At 41.2% G+C, this 26,480-nt stretch overlaps 1 protein-coding gene and 1 long non-coding RNA gene across 8 annotated transcripts in view; one reads left to right on the forward strand and one right to left on the reverse strand.

The window, feature by feature from the left end:
• Positions 1–26,480, forward strand: part of LOC148407539 (uncharacterized) — a 66,666-nt gene that overhangs the window by 37,916 nt on the left and 2,270 nt on the right. The gene's annotated exons all lie outside the window — the stretch shown is intronic.
• Positions 1–26,480, reverse strand: part of enah (ENAH actin regulator) — a 182,835-nt gene that overhangs the window by 31,031 nt on the left and 125,324 nt on the right. For 3 of the 5 annotated variants that reach the window (XM_088402654.1, XM_088402653.1, XM_088402652.1), the window contains exons 5-6: positions 10,649–11,001; positions 2,422–3,204 (exon numbers count right to left, since the gene is read on the reverse strand). In XM_088402654.1, the coding sequence (XP_088258780.1) occupies positions 2,422–3,204; positions 10,649–11,001 (1,136 nt within the window). The remainder of the gene's footprint in view (positions 1–2,421; positions 3,205–10,648; positions 11,002–26,480) is intronic. The other 2 variants (XM_088402655.1, XM_088402656.1) reach the window with 2 other exon arrangements.

The following is a 26,480-nucleotide window of genomic DNA, read 5'->3' on the forward strand; positions in this document are numbered from 1 at the left end:
CTAATTAACATAGGTTTGGATTGCCCGTCATACGAGCAGTTCAAGTTACGAGCGTAGCCGCTGAACGGATTAAGTTCGTAACACGGGGCCCACTGTACACTGCGTGACAAAAAAATCATGCAGAAAAAGGCACTGAAAAGGTTTCAAATAATTTCAAAATAAAACTTCCTTTAACAAATAAAATTGGACACAAACGCAATCATGCATTTTGGTTTTGAAATTTAGTAGCACAACACATGTTTAATCTGTATTCATGTTTAACTACCAATTCAGGACATGAACAAACAACTTAATGATGCCATCATTGACATACGGTACCTGTTGCTGACAGTACATGTTGGATTCACATGCAAACTCTAATATTTTGGCCTTTGAGGGCCAAAGTGCTCATATTTTAGAAGAGTTTGAATATTTTTATTGTCAGTCACCATACCAGGCCTTGATAATATTCTTTGGGATATTTAATAACTAATATTTTTCCTGTTTCATAAAATATGTTAAAGCATTGCTTGACCACATCTAACTGAATGTCCTGAAGAGCCTGTTTCAAAACCAGAAGCCAGACAAACTTAACAAAACTCATGTTTCAAATGATGTGGAATAAACTGAATACAAATTTTCCCAGTCATTTTTTTAAGTGCACCCTTAACTCTTTCAGCATGAATGAATGAAAATTCTAGTGTTTTAAAACAGTAATAAAAATAATAAATAGTACAATTCTATTGTTTTGTACAATAATACGATCCGTTTTGTTTTGTTTTTGTTTTTTTCGTTTGTTTGTTTTTTTATGGAGGGTAGCCGACATCCTTGACTAGTACATCTCATATTAAGCCAATTGAGCCCTGTCGTGATAACTGTAACTTTTGGACGCCGGTGTTTTTACACATAAACCACATATATTACAAGTAAGTAAGGAATGGAAATCAAACTTTCATATGATACCATCCATGTTTACATAGACATAGCGCACAATATTCTGTCAGGCTTAAAAAATGACACTATGTACACTATGTTTGAATGACAAATAGCTACTGACGAAAAGAGATTTGTACAGTGGGCCCCCGGTTTACGAACTCCCTGATTCACGTATTTTTCATCTTACGAACATGGACCGTGGCATTTTTTGTCCCCCTCTTACGCACAAACCTCTCGTCTTACGAACAATCCAACATGCCGGTCAATGTGTCCGCACTATTTCTTTCGCTTTGCTGCATCAACAAAAATAACTATTCTCGCAACTATAACTAAATATAATATATAACTATATTCACACTTCACACTAACTATATTCAATACCGATATGCTCTTGGTCTTATAAGGTCACAGTCATGGTCCCAGTCACGGAGATGCCAATATGCTATTGGTCGATTAAGGTCACAGTTACGGTCTCAGTCATGGAGATGCAGATATGCTATTGGCCGGCGTCACGTCAATCACAGAAATGTCGATATGCTATTAGCCGAACGCCTTCATCTAGCTTGACGCCACCGCTGGTCGGTGTGTTGTGAAGACTTTGCAAACTTTATCTGTTAGACATGGCTTCAAAAATTGCAAGTGGCGGTAAAGGAAGAAGTAAAAGGATGATGGCAATAGAAACGAAGCAGGAGATAATAAAAAAATACGAAGGAGGTGCACGCATAATTAACCTTGCTAGTGAGTATGTCCGTAACCGCTCGGCAGTCTTCTAAGGGTAAGACTTTCCTTGCCAGGGGACGGACCTCGGTCAACAACAAAATGAAGCGGCTTCTTCTATTATGGATTAAAGAGAAGGAAATCGTTGGTGATATGTTCTCGTCTAAGAAAAGTTCTCGTTTAAGAAAAGTTCTCGTTTAAGAAAAAAAAAAAATCTGCGGGTTCGTCTCTGCTCCCCTCCGCCTCAACCCACCAACAGCTTAAGTCACGTCGCCCCAAAGGTAAATGTCAATTTTCCTTCGTTTATTTATGTTATTTAACTGTACAGTAGATTATGTTACTAATTTTTAATATGTGTATAAAGTCGTGATGTTTTTACCTAAGGATTTTGCACGCGTTGCACGCATTCACTAATTAACATAGATCTGGATTGCCCGTCATACGAGCAATTCGAGTTACGAGCATAGCCGCTGAACAGATTAAGTTCGTAACACGGGGGCCCACTGTATTTTGTAAGACATGCATGCCGCTCAAAGACCAAATATTTTGCACTTTGAGTGAACTTTCAAAAAGGTGGCTTTTACTTGTAGGCAGACACAGACACATATGGAGCGCTGCAGAAGACTGACAAAGATGAAAGACAGAACAACCGTGATGGTTATACATAGAGATCTGGTGCAGAAAAAGTCACTTCAGAACAAGCTGAGATCAGGATGAATTACTACTGTTAGTGTGTGAAGGCAGTGAAAGACAGCAGGGAGACAGTAGTAATCTGTCTGGGAGCCTTACCATGGGGCTGATCAGAGGAGCCTGAATGTTGTTGGTGGTTTTCTTGGCTTGTTGCTGCATCTGAATCCACTGGCCCTGATGGGTCCAGGCTCAGAGGGAGGATGAGGTGCCCGGTGGAAGAAACTGCAGCAGAGGCCGCTGTGGAGGGAGAGGGCAAACCAGGAGCATGGGATGAGGAGGGGGGAAACGAGACGCACGAAGAAAAATGAGGTGCTGTGGAAGAGGTGAATGGCGGCGGGGTGGGCGGAGGTGGTGGGGTCGGGCAGGCTATGCCAACAGGCTGGCTGTGTGGCATGATGGTGACTGGGGAAGGTGCGGGAAACATAGGTGGGCCATTTGGAGATGGTGAGGGTGGTTTCTGAGTGAACGTCGATTGAGCTGCAATGGGAATGAGTGGCCGTGGGCCCGTAGCTTTCCCTGGTGGACTGCTAATCATGACAGGGGGTGACGGGGGCAAGGGAGTAAAGTTGTATGCGGAACACGCCACAGACTTGGGCATAGAGGCGGGGTTGGGGACTGGAGGATGAGCAGGAGCTGGTGCCTGGGCAAATGCCTGCTGTCTCCTTGGGACGGTGGCGTAGTGGGGAAGGACAGGGTGGAAGGCAGAGCCAAGCGAAGTGGCAAAACGGGAGGCCAAGTGCCTCAGAGGTGGTGTGGGGGGTGTTGTGGATGAAGATAAAATGGCCCCCGGAACTGGATAGGTGAGTGTGGGTGGAGATGACGGTGTGGATGATGTCCTGTTATACTCCTGTGGAGTGGGGCTATACAGCGTGCTTTCGAATGCTGATTGCACGAACAGACATGGTGAAGGACAACAACACATGACGGAAGGGAAGGCATCAACCCCGGTAGGAGACAGCCATCGTGCACACAGTGGAAGGACGACACATCAGGAAAGAGAAAGATGGAAAGGGGGGGTGGGGGGGTGGGGGGGTGGAGCAGATGAAGCAAGGAATAAAGAGCATAGAGCTATATCACAGTTTGATTCCCAAAAATTTCATGTAATTCAGTTAGCTAAGGTAATGCATCTTTGTTAGTGGACAGATGCCTCTTAGACAGTGCTGTAGAAAACAGAGAATAAACAAAGCTTTGATAGACTTGCTGGGAAAGACGACAAGGATGGAAATTTTGGAAAGAGCACAACGCTCAAGAAAACATCAAGTCAAGCCAAGTGATACAAACTAGCTTAACTTCATCCAGCCATCTATTTTATATAGCAACTCATCCGCCATAAGGTCGCTGGCTTGATGGTGCCTATCCCAGTTGTCTTGGGACAGTAGGTGTGAGAAACCCTGAACCTGTTGCCAGCCAATTGCATGGCATCCAAGGACAAATGACTATTCACACACCCAATCACACCTAAGGAGAATTTCAGAGCGTCCAATACACCTGCCATGCTTGTTTTCATAAGGTGGGAAGAAGTCAAAGTGCCTGGAGAGACTCATGCAGGCTTGGGGAGAACAAGCAAATTTCACACAGGAGGTTCGGAGCGAGCAGTTCATTGGGACTGAACTGTGAGGCGGACATGCTAACCGAGCTGTCCCTAGCTTGAATTACTTAAGTTAAAAAAAATCTCTTTTCATCCATCCATTTTCTAGAGCTGCTTCTCCTCACACGGGTTGCAGGCTTGCTGGTGCCTATCCCATGCTGTGGGGTACAAGCCGACGATCAACCATTCACACACTCAATCACACCCAAGGACAATTGTAGAGTGTCCAATATACCTGCCATGCAAGTTTTTGGAATGTGGAAGGAACCCGGCGTGCCCGGAGATAGCCCATGTGGGCTTGGGAAGAACATGCTAACTCCTCACAGGGAGGCTGGAGCGAGCTGTATTTCAACTCAGGACTCTTATTGTGCGGCGGTCGTGCTAACCATTGTGTCATAGAGCCGCCCCTAGCTTGAATTACTTTAGTCAAAACAAAATTTCTGTACCCTTTCTGTGATTGCCTCATTTGGGTTGCGGGTGGAAGCTACCCCTAATGACTTTGGGTACAAAGGCTGTGTACATACAAAAATCAAATTTACATTAAAGTATACAAGTGGTGCTGAGAGGGAAAAACATACATCTTTTATCATTCAAATGCATACAAACGCGCTTTTGGTTCGCTGGCTTTATTGAAGCAATCTTGTAAAAGCTGTGGAAACCCAACATGCAAACAGTCATTCTTGCAAACAGGGGGCAGAGACATGATACTGATAGCGGGTTTGGCTGCCGTTCATTTCCAACTTTATACGTGTACATTTTCTTGTTCATTGTTTGTCAAATCTGAATCCTAAAAATCATCAGTGTTGGTATTGAAAGGTGAAAGGCGTTTTGTGAACATTCAGATAAACGTTTATGTCTAAACTACATCATAGCCGTTTGAATATGCAAATAACTACAGTCACTATGTGGAGTTTATATCAGCTAAAAAGAAAATATTAAGGTTTGTGACAGTTTTACCTACATAGCTTCAATAAAATTTTGGGGGAAAAAAAACGGATAACAAGGCAGTATGCATTCACAATCACATCATATCATGTGACTGCAAGAAGTCTTCAAATGATTATATCTATTTATATATGATTTATTATTTTTATTGTCATATTAATGAACAATGTACAATTAAATGTTGAGTTTTGCCATGATAGCATTAATACTTAAATAAGACTTCCTTTACTTAAGAAATTATTATAAAATGCATTTTATTGTTGATAAGTCCAGAAAGGCTGTGATTTCATTCTTTTGTTTTATTTTAATTAACAATAAGAAAGTTTGTTGGCAAGACTTAGCCTTTTCAAGTGGGGGCTGGCTTGAATTGCAGTAATATCCTGGCAATGTTGTTCACAATCATGACAGCGTTTGTTTCCGATGCAACCCGAGTATATTGTACACGAACAATGTTTGCTTCACCTACAGTACGCTAAAATAATGATCCCCAACCTTTTTATCACCACAGACCAGTCAACGTTTGTTAACAAATAGGTCGAGAATCCATTCCTTGTCAGTTTGTAGCTACTTTTTGGTTGGGAAATCGCGATCAAAATCCTTACCAAGAGAGATTATTATTAAAATATTAAAATAAATGTTTTTCAAAATAAAATATCTTTCAGACTCAAATAATCCATGAACAGGAAATAGTTCATTATTTCAGTTGTGGCACATTCAGCTGGGTACCAGTTGATCCACGGTACGATATTGGACCAGTATTGGTACCGATGTTGGAGGACCACTGCACTATTAAGGCTGGATAATGGCAACTGGCTAGAGGCTACTATATTTTCTGTGCGAATCAACCTGTCTGAAAAGCGTAACAATCGTAAATTGAACTTTGGAAAATATAAATACTGTATAAAAATTCAACCCCTTTCTAGAAAACTCCACAAAATGATTCTTCTATTTCTGTTTTAAAAATAAAAATGGAAAATATGGACCTAAATTTATTTTTTCATTTTTGTTCAGGAAATAATAGAATGAATGCAAGGTATACTGACCTCAAACCACATTTATACAGGGCTGACAGTGAGAATAGCATTTTAGGTATTTAGCCAAGGTTCAATACAAATACAGTTCATGAAAAGCTTTTACAGCCTTTTTCATTCTACATTTGTGGATATTGCTTTGATCGACTAGACACACATACGCACAAACATGAGATTAATGAGCGTATTAAATTAAAGTATTTATTGGACGGAATGACTTACTTGTACTATAAGGGACTTCTTCAAGTTAAATGCTCTGACATCTAATGCCAAGCAGCATTCTCCAGATAACGAGATTCAGTGCTCATCATGACTTCTACTCCACTACACATACTACTTCTTCAACATCATCCCCAACATTTTCTCTAATTACAGTGATTTTCTTTTTTTTTTTTTAATTTCTCTTTCAATCTGTTCCATGAAAAATTTTACTCAATACCCTTCTCAATATTCTCTTGACTTCTTCAAAACATCAGCACACCTTCATAATCCTAAAGCCCACTGAAGGATTTCACAAGCATTCATACTAACACAAACAAGCACCCCTGAGGGTCTGACCAGCATTTTCCCTGATGTATTTTTAGCTTGTGAGTAATACTGCTGAATTGTGTCAGCCTTCATGCGTGGTCATGAGTGCATATGCTAATAGGGCGAACATGACAATGAAGCGCACCACAATGCTGCCATCAATTCTGACCCAGTAGTGAATTGGAATATACCTCTAATGTCAAATCAAACTCAAACCATGGATCGTCATCATGCTCATCATAGATTACAAGCACTGGGATATCGCTACCCCTGCAGCTACACTGTAATAAACTTGATGTAAGTGTTGATATTTCGACATAAAGTTCTGAATTTGATTAGACAGACATATACAATACTTGGATGCCATGGCAATATTTGTTTTTTAATAGTACTCTTACTAACATTGATCAAATCCACACCACCACAAGTCTTACCCCACAATTAAACACTGTTAAACCTACAGAACCCACACCAAACCCTCGGCATTTTGTGGATGCATAATGGGCCTTCATTGAGTGCAGAAGAGAAATAGGAGTGTTGCATGTCTGTAGAAACAACGTGCGAGCAGTTACAAACAACCAAACAAACTGCTCCAAGCGTGAAGGCTGCCTTCCCATTGTCCTTTTTTTTTTAAAATTTTATTTTATTTATTTAGTTTTGGCTGTGTTCTCCCAAGTTAGTTGACGGCCGCTACACCAAGGGCAGCTACGACCCTGGAGAGAAGATCTCCCCTGTGTTTTCCGACTGCGGTCAGGGGGATGGGAGCAGGAACGGAAATCACAGGCTAAGCCAAGCCCTTTACCCTTTCACTACAGATCATTTATTTATTTATTATTTTTAAAAGAAAAAAACTTATGGCATATATTACTTGTTTATAAGCAGTGTTCCCGCAAAACTGCGTGTAGGATCAATTGCACACTGCTCGCACATTCTCAACGCACAAGAAAATCTATGCCGCGCATAAAACAAAATGCAATATAAACATATTAAATAATATCTTATATTAGACCTCACCTTATCTAATTAATTAGACAAGTAATATTGTTTTCTGTACCATTTTTCATTTTGACAGCGAGTGACAAGTGTCCAGCCAATGATACGTTAAGTTTCACTAACACTATTCATCCAATCAAATGCATTGACACGTTCCCTGCATATACAACTCGCGCAGGTTAGCTAGCCAACAACACGTGGAGTTAAGAGACGAAAATGCTAACCCCTTTTCCTGGCGAAACGAATGACTGGCGACACATCCACTCACCAAGCCAAAGTAAAAAAGAAATGCACTTCTTTTAAGATGGAATGGCTGGTATATGCAAATAGAAGAATTCTTGGAGTTGAGAGCTGCCTTGCATCACCAAAGCACGAGCCACAAATGTGCCCTTGGCCCGCTCAGTCCAGGGCCACAGCAAGGCCCCTGGATTTACTCAGAGCCCCCCCTCCTTTGTTATGTGATATAGGTCAGTGGTCCCCAACCCCCAGTCCACGGACCGGTACTGGTACCGGGCCGCGTGAGCTGCACCCGAAATAATGTTTTGGAGATGATTTAGTTTAATGCTACGTGCACATCGAACGTGAACCATTGAAAAAGCGGAGAGTTTTGTATTGTAGTCAATGGAGTTCGCGCGAATACGCGTTGGGCGACGCGATAAACGCGAATGGAGCGCCGCGAATGGCCGCGCACGGTCAGGAGAAGCAAAATTTTGCCTTTCGCATGAAGTTAAAGTTTTTTAACTTTTTTCACGTTTCGCGTCGCGACAGCCGATCAACTTCGGGAACATTCAACGGCTCACGCAGGGGGCAAGAATGAATCATGGCGGCCGCTTTGCGGTCACCAGAGCGATCCAACACGGCCAGCTGAGCTTTCAATACAAAACAGAGCCAAGCAAGAGCACTCACCTGGCTTGTAGAAAGGCTTAAGCGAGAACTTGGGACAACTGGTATGTGCAGCGTTTGCTTCACTTAACAGCTGTTGAACCGTAGTTACACTGCTAAGCTAACGATAGCGCAGCATTGTCAGCACAATATTTAGCACGGTCTCGGCCACTTGATTGCGACATTGAAACTTTTATTTTTTGGCAGGCGAGTATTGCCGCACAGAATAAAGGTGCTGTCCGTGAAAATATTGGCTCTGTCACATCCCAGAAAAGTGAAAGTTCTCAGCAATGCTCTTCTTTTCAGATCTACATTTGTGCTTGATCTTTGTTTTTTTGGCGCCGCCTCTGACTGGCATTGAAATTGCATACATAGTGAGAAGGATGATATCGTTTTTTAGAGCAACACGATATACTGTCCGCGATATAAATGTAATGCTGCGTTCAGATGGAGTGCGTCATTTACGCTCAACGCCAGGCGTTTTGTCGCGAGGTCAAGATGCAACAGTATCACGCGAGGGGAGGGGAGTGAGCTTGCTGTGCACTTTACAGTGGATCCGGAAAGGAGAGCATTGCTGAGAACTTTAACTTTTCCAGGATATGGCAGAGCCAATATTTTCGCCGACAGCACCTTTATTATTCTTTTTTTACACTTCGTGCCCCTCGCTTCACGGCAATACCCGTCTGCCATGATTCGTTCCTGCCCCCAGCTTGAGACGTTGAACGTTCTCGAAGCTGATTGGCTGACACGACACGTGACAAAAGTTCAATTTTTTTAACTTCTCGCATCACGCGTAATTACGCGCAGCGCGTCGATCCATTGCGTCGCTCGCCGCGTCATCGCGCACTTCGCGCGAACTCCATTGACTACAATACAAAACCATCTGCTCTTCGCGCTCCATCTTACCGCGGCATAAGGCGTTGACCGGTTCGTGGTGATCAAAAGGTTGGGGACCACTGATAAAGGTCACTTTGGGAGCAACATCAGTTATGTACACAGTGACTCACTGTGTGCATGTCAGAAGTTGCTTACCTTGGTCTAAAGTCTGCTCAAGGAGTTTGTGTGTGTGAGTGCCCAGACTCATTGAAAATTAGACATTTTAAACTTATAAAACTTATAAAAAATGTTCATAAGGATACTTGGAAAATTGGTTTAAAAAAATCCCAATTCCATTTCCACCAACAAATACCACTGGGACTGTATATCTCATAGACCATGATAATTGTACAAAAACCATACCAGAGAAGTGAAAATGATGACCAAACATCTACAATACATATTAAACAGTGTAATCTATAAAAACACACAGGTAAAGCACATATCAATATATTTCCACAGTACTAGATGGTTAATTGAGGAGAAATTGTACAACGCAAGCTACCTTGTTGACAGTGGGCCAGCACTGGCTTGGTGTTTATGGAAAAGTTGCTAGAAGCCACTAGAATTTGTTGATAGATGTGTATTGAACCACTGGGATGCCACTTCATTCCTATACCCAGTGCCGCTTTTTGAAAAGCACAGGGATGCATTGTCCCAATGGTAGTGAAAGGGTTCAGGAATAGGGACTTTATTTGCGTCTGAACAAGACCAAATATTAACAGGCTGTTAGATTGCCTCAGACTTTACACTCAGACTGAGTGGGGGAGTGTTAATGCAGTATTGTACATCGGCGAGGCACTGCCGTGGAGCAGCAATGTTAAGTGACATAGACGCTGCATCTACGGTATTATCAATAAATGACACTTAACATATTTAATTTTTTTTTTAAATCTACGGTGTGGTGACGCTGCGAAACTTGAACTGTAATAAAGCAAGGGATCACTGTGTATTAAGGTGATAGGGGCCAATATGGTTGAAATAACGAATAGCAAATTGGTGTGGTGGCGATAGCATTTTGTGTGCTTGTTTTGTTTTTGTTTGTTTTGTTGTATTGTATATACATGTGAGATCATAATCATGATGCACGAAACATCCTGAACATCTAAGCTGGTAGTAAAATTTAGTATTGCAATATATCAATATTATTGCCCATCACTAATAATGCTTCACCAAAAATTGAGTATTTTACTAATCAAGGTGTTAATATATTCAAAATTTGATATACATTAGATTGCAGTTTTATTGTGCCACAAAGTGGCTTTGGTGTTTGTGAAGGTTCATTAGTTTGCACAAGCATAAACGGTGCCATGTTCTTTAGGGTTCATCCCTTTTCCTTCCATTATCATTAATGTTAAAAAGAAAAAAATAATCAATTAGAAACAGACTAGAGAAAATATGTATACAATAGCAACATAGACTTAAATTCTGATCAAATGTGAAATAGTAGTGTGCCGAATAACAAAGTGCATTCATTACTCACCAGCATTAGAGATGCGTCTCCCTCTTTCCCAGTCTTGCTGGTCTTTGTCCAACAGTTCTTGCTGCTCCTTCTCCTGTCGCTCTCTCTCCACCTTCTCTTTTTCTGCGCGCTCCTGCTGCTCCTGACGTTCACGCTCCAATCGCTCCCTCTCGGCCTGCGCCTCCCTTTCTCGATTCTCCCTCTCCTGGCGATCTCGTTCTTGATGTTCGTGCTCCTGACGTTCGTGCTCCTGATGTTCCCGTTCTTGATTCTCTCGCTCCAGGCGCTCTCGTTCCTGACGTTCCCGTTCTTGACATTCGCGCTCCTGCCGCTCTCTTTCTACCTCCTTCTGCCTTTGTAGCTCCTGGAGCTGCCTGGATTGAAAAATATTGAATAGAAATAACAAAAACACACATTTATATTCCATAATGCCAGAACGCATACAGCAAACATCCACACAGTCTTTGGTTTTCTTTAAAAAAAAAAAAAAGGGGGCAAGATTCAAAACTGCCAGGTGGAATTTATTTTTCCTTTCATTACATTGGGCCAGGTCTTCACCATTCTGACCCACAAGCAAGAGCTGATGATGAAGCCATTACATAACACGCAATATTATTATATAATACTTGCTACTGGGCATAGCAGCCATGTTATGCAATATAAATTTTAGGGACAGAGTAATTTGAAGTGTGCAATTTGGACCACACTATCCTTGACTGAAAGAACAGAAACAAAACTTATACATCATTAAAAAGCATGGATTACTCCTAAGATGTGAAGGTATACATATTTTAAATGTTTAACACGCTTAATTATCTCATAACATGTTGAAGAGGAAACAAACCATGGAAGGGTAGCTGAGCATATTTTTTGCTTAAAGTTCACGGCCTGGCCGCTAGATAGCAGCAGAATACAGAAGGTAGCATGATGCACGCGTGTGACCATGTTTTACAGCAGGAGTGTCCAAACCCGGTCCTTGAGGACCGCTTTTCCATATGTTTTTGTCCTCCGTCCTCCGCCGCACCTAATTCAAATGATTGGGACCAATATCAGGGTTCCGCTGAGCTTACCGATGAGTTGATTATTTGAATCAGCTATGTTGGGAGGACGGAAACTTAAAAACTATGAAGGATAAGTTGTCTAAAGTCTCAGTTTGTCATATTGATGTGATTGTGGTGATTGTCAAAACATATATACAGTACATAAAAATGGTCAAGGTCAATGGCCATGATTATGAACAGAAATCTACTGGAAAAACACAAAACAAAATGTATTTTACTGTATTACAGGAAACAAAATGAACGTGGAGCATCATAATGACGTGCAAACATTTCTCTCATTGCAAAGGTAAAAATTTAAAAATCAAACCACAAACATAAATAGTAGTTCATGTTAACACAGTTGTGTCATACACATACTAGACTAGCGACTAGTAACTAGTTATTCTTTTACTGTATGTGGTTTGACTTTGTTTTATTTTTCCATCTTAATTATCAAACCAGAGCGAACCAAACCTTTTCTTCATCCATTTCCATTTTTTGACAATCTTTTTATTGAAAAAGATTATAGGACAATTCCAGTTACAGAATTACAATTTACATTTTTCATACATATGAAAACTTCACATAAAAAAAAAAAAAAAAGGACTCCGCCTCCGGACGTGGCTAATGTAAGGCGCGTGTAACAGGAGCTCCCGGGGAATGTGGTTATAATTTATGTTTGTTGATATTTAAGACCCGGTTCACACCTTTCCATTTTTTGAGTTTTCGGATAGTGACTCGTTTCCGTATAACAGCCGGACCGAAATTTCAGATATGTCGAGTCTTAGGGTGAAGTCCGAGTTCACTAAATCTGGCCGTGGTATGCCGAACCAACAACCTGAGTCCCCCGAGAAGCCGGAGGCTAACAATGATGACATGCTATGCTGCATCAAAGTCATGATGGATGAGCAACAAAAGATCATCTCCAAATTCGATGCTATAATATCTGAGTCGGTCAAGAAGGCTGTCTCGGCCTCTCTGAAACCACTGGAAGAAGCACTTGCTCTGCAGGCTGTTACTATTCGTGATTTGGAGCACTTGGCTAATGAACACAGTGACAACATTGCGAGCATACAAACTGATGTAGTTAGTCTCACTACCGCGATCGACTTGCTAAATAAAAAGTGCAAGGACTTGGAGGCTTGCGCCCGGAGGAACAACATTCGGTTGGTGGGCCTACCTGAAGGATCAGAAGGACCGAGACCAACAGAATTCATCGCTGAATTCCTAAAGAATTTATTGGGTCTGAATGAGAAACCCGCGCTGGAGAGGGCCCACAGCACATTACGATCGAAACCGAAGGTGGGCGAGCCGTCGCGTCCGATGGTCATCAGGGTGACGCGGTTACAGTCTCGGAGTTTGATTGGAGAGGTTTCCCCCTTGCTCCACAATGGGAAGAGGATTCATATTTTTCCGGACTTTACGCCAACAGTGGTGAAGTGGAGGGCGGCTTTCATCTCGGTGAAGAGGGAGCTCCACAGCTGCGCCGATGTTAAATTCCGCTTGCGGAATGCAGCTACATTGCAAATTACAACGGCTTCCGGCCAGATCCACAAGTTTGAAGATCCAGATTTGGCTTTGGATTTGGCTTTGGACGTGTGCAAGAGACTCAAGAAGATCCCAGCATTGGACGGGGACTAATCCTCAATGGAATTCTGCCAGACTGGTTTGTGATATTGAGACTCGTAACTTTCACGGCGACGCTGTTACAGCAATGCTCTAATTTACTTGAATTCTCAGGCATGGATATTATCTTGAGTCAGCTGTGGACTTTGTTTGGACCAGATAGCTAGTAGGTTTTGGCGCTGAGTTTGATGTTCTTTATCGAACGCTTGATTTGTGCTTATATATTGGACCACTTAGGATGCACATTCCCAGTGTTCGCCTTGTAGTTTGGAAATGCTACATGTAGCGACAAGGTGGGGTTTGCTCTGGGGGGAGGTAGCGCTTATCGGTCTTCCGATGCTTCTGCTAGAGTAGGAGGGACATGGGGGGGGGGGGGGGGGGGGGGGGGGGGGGGTTGTGTTTTACTTGGGTCAGGGATGGCACCTATGCCAGTCACAAACGTTCTTGTTTCTTATTTTTCTCTTCCTCAGTGTATCATGTATACATACGCTTAATTACCTCTTAACTTGCTGATGGCTCAACCTAAGACATCGCCACCTCGAGTGGGTGGGGAAATCAAGTTTTCTAGCCTCTGTTGTAAAGGGCTAAACAACCCAATTAAGCACATTAAGGTTTTACATTATTTGCGTCAGATTGATGCACATATAATTTTTTTACAGGAGATGCACTTGAGAGATAAAGACAGTGTTAAATTGAAGAAACGCTGGTCTGGTGAAGTATTTTTTTTCTCTTTTTCTACTAAGTCGAGAGGTGTAGCTATTCTGCTGCATAGGGATCTTCCATTTGCTCACTTAAAGACAATTACTGACCCTTCTGGCAGATTCTTTGTAGTCTTAGGGCACATTTGCAATGTTAAGGTGGCTCTTGCAAATGTTTATGATCCTAACTGGCACAATGAATCTTTTTTATTTTATTATTATTTATTTTATTATTTTATTATTTTATTATTTTATTATTTTATTATTTTATTATTTTATTATTTTATTTTTTATGCGTTTTTTTTGTAAAGCTATCAGACCTGTCCGAATATCATCTTATTATGGGAGGGGATTTTAACTGTTGGATGGACCCTTTTTGGATCTATCTTCCTCAACCCCAGCTACCCTGTCCAAGTCAGCCAAGATTATTCATGCTTTTATGAGTGAGTATGATGTTATTGCTCCATGGCGTTTCTTTAATTCACGTGAAAGGACATACTTATTTTTTTCAAATGTTGATCATACATATACTCGTATTGATTTCTTTTTAATTGACAACAAGCTGTTGATATCGCTTTCAGGCTGTAAATATGACTCTATTGTAGTACTGAATCATGCTTCGGTTTCTATAAATGCTAGGCCCCCTTGGCGCCTTGCTGCTTATTTATTACTAGATGATAACTTTGTTAATATTGTCTGCGAACAACTTGGTTTTTTTTCCAGATTAATAAAACGCCTGAGGTGACAGCTTCTGTGTTGTGGGAAACAATGAAAGCATTTATAAGAGGGAAGATTATATCATGCGCGGCCCATCGAAAAAAAAGAGAGAAGGTGAAGTTGGCCAAGCTGTCGCAACACATTGCATTCTTAGACTCCACATATGCCACTTTGAAACACCCAAATATCTTTAAGGAACGAATGTGTAATTTCACAGCAGTCCACTGATCTACTACTTCGCTCAAAATCAACTTTTATAAACAAGGAGATAAGGCAAGTAAATTGTTAGCTCATCGGATGCGTCAAATATCTGCATCTCAACTGATCCCTCAAATTGAGACTGGCTCCGGAGTGACATCTAACCCATTGGAAATCAATAAAATATTAATGGGATTCTATAGGAAATTGTACTCTTCTGACTGTTCTGCTGAGCTAACCGACTTGAAGTCCTTTTTTGAGAACCTTAACATGGTGACTTTATATCAGGATACAGCCAAGGAGTTGGAGCGGCCGATTAACCTTGTTGAATAGGAGGCTGCAATGAGGTCTATACAAAGTGGCAGAAGTCCAGGGCCTGATGGTTTTTCGGTCAGTTTCTATGAAACATTTTGGAAACAGCTGGCCCCATACTTAATGGACATGTTCACTGAGTCGTTTGATGTAGGTGCTGTCCCCCAAACTCTGAATCAAGCTTCAATCTCATTGCTTTTGAAGAAGGGTAAAGACCCTAAGTTATGTAACTTGTATTGCCCGATTAGTTTGCTGAATGTGGATTTTAAGTTGCTGTCCAAATTATTGGTCAGGCGTTTAGAAACAGTCTTACCCTTGATCAGATCCGCGGATCAAACTGGATTCATCCGTAATAGGTACTCTTTTTACAATCTCAGAAGGTTTTCAATTCGATTTATAATTATTCTCCAACTGCTCAACCGGAAGCCTTAATATCTTTAGACGCAGAGAAAGCCTTCAACAGATTTGAATGGGATTACTTATTTTTTACTTTGGGGAAGTTGGATTTGAGGAGAAATTTGTGTCATGGGTAAGGCTGCTATATGTATGTCCACAGGCTGCAGTTAGTTCAAATGGCATTACATCCGACTATTTTCATCTTCATCGTTCCAAGAGCTCTCTTTTGTTTGCCATCGTAATGGGGCCTTTGTCTGTTGCGTTACAAAAGGAAACTGGTATCCATGGCATAAATAGGTATGGTGTAGAGCAGCATCTCAAACTTGCGGCCCGCGGGCCAACTGCGGCCCCCGGGACGATAATCTGCGGCCCCCGTCTTGATATGAAAGATTAATATTAGTGCGGCCCGCAAGATTGATATGAATGACTCTTGTTGTGTGTGGAGCTGAACGAACCAATCACGGTGAGGTATTGACCCTATTTTGCCCCGCCCATATTAATGTTGAAATTTCTTCAGCATTCCGCTCATTTTAACGTTGAAATTTCTTCCGCATTGTAGGGTTAGGGCGTAAAATCTTAATCCGCCGGGACTCGAACTAGTGCCCTTCCGCACCGCAAGTAAACAATTTACCCACTGCACTAAAGGAACTCTATGGCAGACGTAGATAAGTAAGGGATTAGGTGACCAGCCGAGTGCTCTTCCCCTCACTCAGCTACGTCGTATTTATTTACGATTTTACTTTTTTATCAAGGAAAAGGGTGTTTACATTTCACTACAACGCTACCCAGAACTCTAAGTCATATATACGCCTTGTTCCGATAACGATTGGAAAGCGAAAGTGCGCATGCGCCACAGCCGGATAGACGGACTCCTGGTGGAATCACACATTACAGAGCCCCAAAGATGTCGCTTTCAAATCCTGCAGTGAAGAGAAAGGTTGGTGATGAACGTGGACAATTTCAGGAAAAGTGGGGAGTGCAATATTTCTTTGTTGAGCACAGGAGCACCCCAACGTGTCTCATTTGCACTGAGAAAGTTACGGTGCACAAGGAATACAATTTGAAACGTCATTATACAACTAGAAATGCTGAGGAGTACGAAAAATACCAGGGAGATGAGAGCGCCAACCAGGTTGCCATTTTTAAAAAACGTTTACTGAGGAGACAAGATTTCTTTAAGAAAGCAACCAAAGAAAATAATGCAGCAGTCGAAGCTAGCTACGTCGTTAGCGAGACGATTGCTAAAGCAGGAAAGCCATTCACAGAAGGTGAATTTGTCAAAAGGTTCCTGATAAAGGCTGCACATATTGTCTTTCCAGAAAAGAAAGGTCAGTTTACCAACATCAGCCTTTCTGCTAACAGGCAGAGCGCATTTCTGACCTGTCAAGTGACATTTATGATCAACTGTGCGAGAAAGCAAAATGTTTCGGTGTATATTAAGTGGCTCTTGATGAGACCACAGACATCACAGACACTGCCCAGTTTGCAATATATGTCCATGGTGTTGATGACAATTTTGAAGTGATGGAGGAGTTGCTCAGAGTAATTCCAGTGCATGGCCGGACCACTGCTAAGGAAATATTTCACCAGATGAGTGATGCCATTGAGAATGCTGGTTTGCCATGGAAGAGCTTTGTTGGAATAACAACTGATGGAGCCCCATCAATGATAGGGTGGAAGAATGGTCTGGTTGCACTGGTTCAAACAAAACTAGAAGATGAGGGTGTGGAGGAGGCCATAGCTCTGCACTGCATTATCCATCAGCAGGCCCTTTGCAGCAGATGCCTGAACTTTGACAATGTGATGTCTGTCGTTGTGAAATGCATCAACGTAATCAGATCCAGGGTCTTAAAGCACAGAAGGTTCCGTGCTTTTTTAGAGGAAATGGAGTCAGAATATGGGGATGTGCTCTACTTCACTGAGGTACGTTGGCTCAGCAGGGGAAACGTATTGAAGAGAATTTTTGAGTTGAGAGCAGAAGTAAAAGACTTCATGGAGAAGGACAGGGACGCTGTTCCTGTGCTTAGTCATTCCAAATGGCTCATGGACTTAGCTTTTCTTGTTGATATTACACATGACCTAAATGTTCTGAACAAGAAGCTACAAGGCCAGGGGCAACTTGTCAGTGCTGCCTATGACCAAGTGAGAGCATTCTGCACAAAAAGCCCAGCTCTCAGACAAACCTTTGCCATTTCCCAGCATGCAAGGCACTTGTGGATGCAGGCATACCATTCAGTGGTGAGAAGTATGTTGAAGCCATTTTGAAGCAACAGGAGGAATTTGATCACAGGTTTGCAGACTTCAAGATGCACAGAGCCACATTCCAAATTTTTTCTAACCCCTTCTCCTTTGATGTGCAAGATGCCCCTCCTGTGCTTCAAATGGAGCTCATTGACCTGCAGTGAAACTCTGCACTCAAAGCCAAGTTCAGGGAGGTGAGTGGAGAAGCAGACAAGCTTGGGCAATTTTTGAGAAAGTTGACCCCCAGGTTCCCTGAACTTTCCAAAATGTTCAAGCAGAACATGTGCCTTTTTGGGAGCACATACTTGTGTGAGAACCTCTTATCCACGTTAAACTTCAATAAATCCAAATACAGGTCCAGACTCACGGATGGGCATCTTCATGCCCTCTTGAGGGTCTCCACTCCCTTCTCCCTCAAGCCAAATGTGGCTCGGCTATGTGAGAAAAAGCGGTTTAATCAGAAGCAAAGTTTATGAACGTGAGCAGCCCAATAGTAAGATCGAAAACTGGGTAATGCAAGTCCCCCACTAAGTCTACATCTCTGCAATAAAGATTTACGAACCCTCGGTGGCTTCCCAGCCCAAATACAAGAAGAAATTATCTTACCCAGAGAATCAAAAAAGTGTTTCGGTAGAAAAACAGGAATTGACTGAAATAAAAAAAAGAAATTTTGGGAAAATATTCATTTTGACAACATTAATCCTGCCAATTAATGAAAGGGGGCGGTTACCCCACCTTTGAATATAGGATTGAAGTTAGCTGATGCGAGGTTAGATATTGAACCCGTAACATTTATACCTATATAAAACCCGACAAGCTGAAATGAAAAGGTAAATCTGTGTTGGAGGCCACATGCTGCAGTGTTAATGAGAAACATTCACTTTTCTCCAAATTCAATCTGTAACCTGAAAACGAACTGAAGTTCTCCAAAATACTTAAAACAGCAGGTTCATCTGAATACTTTTAATATATTATATTAAAATGCGTACGGGTATTAAAAACAGTTGGCGTCCCATTATAAAACCATTTTGCTCTTTAGATATATTAGAAGGGAGCATGTTCTTCAACTTAGATGCAATTACTTTAGCCAGCACCTTACATCAATGTTAAGCAGAGATAACTGTCTATAATAACCACAGCGGGTTGGATCTTTATCCTTTTTAACAAGGAGAGCTATAGTGGCTTGTGTTGTGTTGGTGGTAAACAACCAGATTCCAAAGATTTGTTGAAAACGGATAAGAGTAGTGGTGCCAGTTTTCCAATAAATGTTTTAAAAAATTCAGTTGGGAACCCATCAGGGCCTGGGGCTTTATGAGATTGCATAGCTTTAATTGAATTGGATACTTCCTCAATAGATAGAGGGGAGTCCAATTGTTTGGCAATATTAGAATCAATCTCAGGATTAGAAAGATTTTGAAGAAATTCATTCATTTTAGTATTGTCTAGAGCAGTGGTCCCCAACCTTTTGATCACCACGGACTGGTCAACGCCTTAGATTTATATTGTGGACCGGGTGGGGGGGGGCGCTGGCTGCTCCCCTTTTTTGTGTCCACTTTTTTGTCGCGCGAGGAGAGGAGAGGGGAGGGGAGTGGAGCGAGCTTGCTGTGCACATTACGGTAGATCCGGAAAGAAGAGTTTTGCTGAGAACTTTCACTTTTCTGGGATGTGACAGAGCCAATACTTTCACCGACAGCACCTTTATTCTTTGCGGCAATACTCGCCTGCCAAAAAATAAAAGTTTCAATGTCGCAATCAAGTGGCCAAGACCGTGATAAATATTGTGCTGACAATGCTGCGCTATCTTTAGCTTAGCACACTAACTACGGTTCAACAGCTGTTAAGTAAAGTAAACGCGCTGCACATACCAGTTGTCCCAAGTTTTCGCTTCCGCCTTTCTACAAGCCAAGTGGGTGCTCTTGCTTGTTTCTGTTTTGTATTGAAAGCTCAGCTGGCCGTGTTGGATCGCTCCCGGTGAACGCAAAGCAGCCGCCATGATTCATTCCTGCCCCCTGCGTGAGCTGTTGAATGTTCCTGAAGTTGATTGACTGTGGCGACGCAAAACGCGGAAGTAAAACAAAAAAAAAAAAAAAACTTGAAGAAACTTGAACAAATGATTTTCTCTTAGTCATGGATTCCAACATCTCTTCAATATTATTATTGCTTGACCTAAGTGCCGCATTTGACACTAATGATCATCATATTCTTACAGAATGTCTGAAATCATGTTCAACATCTACACGATTCCTCTTGGCGATGTTATACGAAAACATGCTATTAGTTTTCATTGCTATGCTGATGATACCCAACGATACATGCCTTTAGAAATAACAGATCCGTCCAAGTGCAGTAAACTGGAGGCCTGCCTTGCCGAGATTAAACTGGATGTCTTCCAATTTTCTGCTCCTTAACCATAGTAAAACAGAGATGTTAATTATTTGCCCTGCTCATCATCAGCACTTGATTAAGAAGTCCACATTGAGCCTGGATAACTGTACTAAGTATTTTTGCTAAAAACCACGGCATGATATTTGACTCAACTCTCTCTGTTCGGACACATATTAATAAGACAACAAGAACGGCGCTTTTTCACCTACGCAATATTGCTAAAATTCGCCCTATTCTTTCTCATAGCGATGCAAAAACATTAATTTATGCATTTGTTACGTCACGCCTAGACTATTGTCACATTCTGTTTTCTGGGCTTCCCACGTCCTGCGTCAAAAGCCTGCAGTCTGTACAAGTTGCAGCAGCGAGACTACTGACAAGTACGAGAAGGTTCGATCATATTACTCCGATTCTAGCTGACCTGCATTGGCTTCCAAAACACATGAGATGTGATTTCACGGTGTTGTTAATTACTTATAAAATTTGACACGTTTTAGCTCCTTCCTATCTCGTCGACTTAGCATCACCATATATGCCGTCCCGACAACTTCGGTCACAAAATGCCGGTTTGTTCTCAACCCCACGGGCTAAAAAGAAGTTCGCAGGATCAAGGGCTTTTTCCATTCGTGCGCCAGTATTTTGGAATGCCCTACCTATGGAAGTTCGCACAGCCACCTCAGTAGAAATCTTTAAATCCCAACTAAAAACACATTTATACTCAAAAGCATTTAGTTAGTGGGCCTGTATGCAGCTTTCTTTTTTTTTTTTCCTGCCCTCTTCTCCCAGCTCGGAGAGGGGGCCAGCTAGATGGTGAAGGTTGACTTGACCGCCCCCATTTGGTCTTGCGCTGATCGACTATCACAGGTTAAGAGATCGACCGTCTGCAGTCCACTTGGTTGGACTGTGGGAAGGTTCCTGCCCACTGGCTTTGCCTGCTGTCAAGTCATCGCTGCACTATATAGCACAATTATGTTTTCTGTAATCTATATTGAGTACCTGAATTTGTCTGTGAGGTGTATATATTTGTCTGTATTTGGTACATGCTGCATCCACTTCAACCTGTGGGCCTGGAAGGGGGTTCCTACCACCTGTGGTCCCTTCTGAAGGTTTCTGATTTTCCCCAAATTGGGGTTTTGAAGTTTTTCATTCCCCTTCTGGGAGCTTTGACAGGAGATGCTGTTGTGTACCTTACACCGAAAAGATGTCTCTGTATGACTTCTTTTTTCGAAAGAAGTCTTAACATCACTTCTTTTCATCTGTGAAGCCCTTTGAGACTTCGGTGAATCAGGGCTATACAAATAAAATTTGATTGATTGATTGATGGCGGCTCGGGGACGGAGTGAATAGCACGCCCGCCTCACAGTTCAAAGGTCCCAGTTCCAACCCACCTGTCTCCGGCCTTCCTGTGTGGAGTTTGTATGTTCTCCCCAAGCCCGCGTGGGTTCTCTCCGGGCACTCAGGCTTCCTCCCACACTCCAAAAACATGCATGGCAGGTGAATCGGACATACTAAATTGTCCATAGGAATGATTGGTGCGTGAATGGTTGTTCGTCTCTGTGTGCCCTCCTGCGATTGGCTGGCCATTTCAGGGTGTCCCCCGCCTACTGCCCAAAGCCTGCTGAGATAGGCGCCAGGAAGCCTGCGATCCCTGTGGGGATAAGTGGCTCTAGAAGATGGCTGGATGGATGATTGATTGATACTAAGAAATATTTGTTGTTAAAAAAAAATTGTTAAAAAAAAAATTCTGAAAAAACAGAGAATGCGTTATTGGTAATTGCTATTTAACTTACTTGCTATTTAACTCCAGTTCAAGCTATGCACTACGCGCGGTGCCGCAATCCTTTTGATTTTCCCCTCGGCATGCATTATATATTTTTGACCAGCTATTTAGATATGGAGCACAAAGAAGTGATGAATAAATGAATGTCAGGGAAATTTAAATGACAAACATGCAACAGAATGAATGAGGAGCCTAGCGCAGGTGAAGGCGTGGCGCCGCCGTCTTTTTTACTTTTTCCTCTGCATGCATTATATATTTTTGACCCGCTATTTCGTAATGGAACACAAAGAAGTTACAAATTGACGAAAGTCAGGAAAATTTAAACAAGAAACATGCAACAGTATGAATGAGGAGCCAAACGCAGGTGAAGGCGTGGCGCCGCCGTCTTTTTTATTTTTTTCTCGGCATGCATTATATATTTTTGACCCGCTATTTCGTTATGGAGCACAAAGAAGTTACGAACAAACGAAAGTCAGGGAAATTTAAATGAGAAACATGCGTGGCGCCGCTGTCTTTTTAATTTTTTCCTTAGCATGCATCATATTTTTTTGATCCACTATTTCAATATGGAGCACAAAGAAGTAATGAATAAACAAAAATCAGAGAAATTTAAATGACAAAAATGAGTGAGGAGCCAAGCGCAGGTGAACGCGTGGCGCCGCCTTCTTTTTAATTTTTTCCTCTGCATGCCTTATATATTTTTGACCCGCTATTTCAATATGGAGCACAAAGAAGCTACCAACAAACGAAAGTCAGGGAAATTTAAATGACAAACATGAGTGTGGTGCCACATACCCTTAAGTCCTCAGAAGAAAAAAAATCGTGTTGGGCCTGCAAGTTAATTAATCGCACTGGGCCGAGTCGGCTTTAATACCCTCGGGCCAGGTCAGTTTGATCTGGATTTTTTTAGGCATAAACTATAGTTTTTGCAGTCAGCACATGATATGATCCATATATAAGGTGCACCGGATTATAAGGCGCACCGTCAGCTTTTAAAAAAAATCAGGCTTTTGGATGCGCCTTATAGTACGGAAAATACGGTACTATAACAAAATTATTATTATTTTACTAAGTTATTTTACTCTGCCTTTCTCTGTGTTGATTGAGTGATCCCAAGCAATTTAAATGAAGTGTTGGAGTTTTTAAGTTCAGTTCAGTTGACATTCAATCCCAGATACTTAAGTATCAATTTAATACTTAAGAATCTGGAAATGAATGTCTATACTTAAATATCTATTAAATGATTATGTATCTGGAATTTTATGTCTGGAATCTTAAAAAAAACCTGAAAATACATCCCTAGCATTTAGTGAGTTAGCCTAGTTTACATGTATTATAAAATACAGTAGGTTACAAGTAGTGGTGCTCCAATTGATTGGTCGTCGATTATGATCAACATTACTGATCTTGGTGAAGAAAACAAATGTTCTTATAGTGTATTATGTTTTAAGCATTGCTTCATATTCAACACACCATCTGATTTGGAAGCGCTTGAATTGTCCTCATTAGGATGGCCATGGCCGTTCGGTTGTCTGGAGGCTAAAGAGTTCTTTCTACTTATGAAAAAAAAAAAAAAAAGGACTTTAAAACATAGTGTTTGCCAAACTCAACATAAATCGACCAACAAAGCGGATAATTTTTTGCTTTATCACATAGTCATTCTTTCAACTGAAAATTCAAGTGGTTCAAATGACCCCTAGTACAAAAGAGGCTGTTGTTTTCGCGATGACACCTTCAGTTTAGTGTACATTTTGACTGTTCGACAGATGTCACGTAACAGTGTTAGCTATTCCAGGCCCTAACATTACACTCACATTCTTGAACAGTGAAAGCAGTGTTTCACATTGCCAAAAGTTTACAAGTAGAGGAGCATGGTTTCATTAAGACTGGCAGATACTTAAGAAAACCTCCATTTATTCCATGACTTAAACCAAACTCATTTTTACTGCGGGCCACATTGTAATCATAGTTTCTGTCAGAGGGCTGGAATGACTATGAAGTCAAATCAATTTTAAGTGTGTTTGTCACACACTTTACCAAAGTTTGGAGATCAGAGGCTGGTAAAAACTGTTCAAAAAAGAGCTTGGGAACCAAAAAAAAAATTTCTATCTCCCAAGTTTTTAAAAATTGAAGACAACTTGCAAGTTTGGCATTTTAGCCAGAAACTTGAAATCAAATCACAGTATTTCATGGGCCACATAAAATGATGTGGCGGGCCCGATCTGGTCCTTGCATACACTGCTAACTTAAAGTCACTGGAATGAAAAGCAGGAAGCACAGCTAAATTACAAATTTACATTCTTTCGCTGATTGGCTCCTAGCCAGGAGTTGCAAGGTAGAATTTTTTTGAGACGGTTTTTAAATTTCCTAATTAAAAATGTTTTTAGGCAATTCAACCTCACCATATTTTGTTTTACTTGTAGTGTATGTGACATTTAACATGAAACCGTCTTCTATAGTTGTAGGGCAGGCAGTTATAAATGACAACCGACACTCACCAATTGAGTGTCATGTTAAACATGATAATGCCATCCAGTGACTTTTGTCCCCTGCATTTCTCATAATGTAGGATAGTAAACATGAGGTACTACAGAGGTACTACAGCCCTTTGCTGGCTTTGTTTTTACAGTTATATTACTGTGTTATGTTTCAATTGCAGTGTAACTATACAACCAAAGACATGCTGTTAACTTTAAAGGGATAGTGTGTAAGATATATCACTGTCCTTAGCGATAACAATCATGGCTGCCTCTGGAGAAGTGCCAACCCTCATGTAATATAATTTAATGATAACTAGACCTATGATTATATTTAAAGCATACTGTTTTTCATGAACAATGGTGTAAATCTTACACACTATCCCTTTCAGTGCAAGTACTAATACAGAAAAAGACTTACAGTAGTGTGAGTGCAGACAGAAGTACATTAGATGCTAAACTACATTTTGTTGCCTGTTATACATGTGTAATGTCAATAAAGTTGAATCTAATCTAATCTAAGTAGTCCAGCGCCTGACGAATGATGGGTCAGTGAAAAAAAAGGCAAACGTCACCCTCTAGTGGTGGCTGAAGGTTGGGCAAAAATACAGCCAGGGACTGACAGACCGGCTATTACAATTTCGTCTGACTTGAAAAAATGACTGACCGACGATGATAGAAACGGGCAGGGCGTTTCACTTACACAAAAATTCTTACAAATTTAGAAATAGAATTGTGTCGGTATGATGAAATGTTGGGACTTTGGGCAAGCAGTTTTTTCCCTACCCTGATTGACAGAAGTGTATCGATACTTTTACCTAACTGAAAAATTGACAAAAATCACCATACTATATTGATGGGGAACATCTGAGGGGCCTCCGATGGCAAAAGCCCCCTGCCCTGTTTAACCGGCATCTTGGTTGCCCCCTGACAAGAGTTGTTGAGGAAACTGTTGCCAGCAAAGTGTGGGTGGCACTGAGTTCTGAATTGCTACTATGTAATGTATGCATACATACTACTACGAAATTCAAGCAAATATTTCATTTTAGGAGTGACTATCAAACTGATGTCTCCTCACAATCAATACTGACTTACACCATCAGCATTTGGGGGGCCTATTACGATCGATGATTAGCTACTTTATAAATAATCAGTAACCCATGACTGATCCGATCACAGGATGGGGCAATATGTTTATTTACATAACATGTTCATTTTCTTCATATGCTTCTATGCTCTTTGTCGAGAATCAAAAGTACAGTACAGAAAGTACAGAATCTTTGCATTGGTTTAACAATCTTTGCCATGTCATAACAGAAATGCACAGGTTAAAACAGGGCTTCTACAGTATATTAATTTTTGCAAGGGCCCCCCAGGAAAGAGAAAACCTTTCGCACCCCCCTGCTCACTGCACCGACTCTATTTAAATTATCGAAAAAAAGTTATACAAGTATACCTCAGTCTGTATTCTTTTTTACAGAAGAAAAAAACCCAATATAAATCAACTTTCAACAAATTTTTGACAATCAATTAATGATTTCCAGATTAGGTTAAAGTTGTACAACTCTTTGGAATTTCAGCGTTTCAACAGTAAATATTCTCTTATTTGAATAGTCCTCCAAAAAAAGCAGACTTATTAGAACCTACTGTATTTTTGGGTGAATTTTCTTTCTTCTGGTATTTTATACACCAGGGCTCACCAACATGGTGCCTGCGAGGATCAAATGAGTAGCCTGCAGGCCTGTTCTGCACATAGCTCACAAGTGACAGAACAGTATGATTTTGGAACAATTATACATTATACAACATATTACACTTGATTTAACCCGGTAAAGGATTAACTTACTTATTTTACGCCATTTGTGTGCATGGCAAAGTAAGAATTTTATTGTATGGCAAACTTGTTTCTACACTGTGCACATGACAATAAACTCTTTGACTTGACTTGACTTGTACTGAACAAACTCGGGAAAATTTGATTTT

Source organism: Hippichthys cyanospilos, chromosome 20, assembly GCF_059441005.1.
Source record: "Hippichthys cyanospilos isolate Australia breed blue-spotted pipefish chromosome 20, RoL_Hcya_1.0, whole genome shotgun sequence".
Taxonomy (NCBI): Eukaryota; Metazoa; Chordata; class Actinopteri; order Syngnathiformes; family Syngnathidae; genus Hippichthys; species Hippichthys cyanospilos.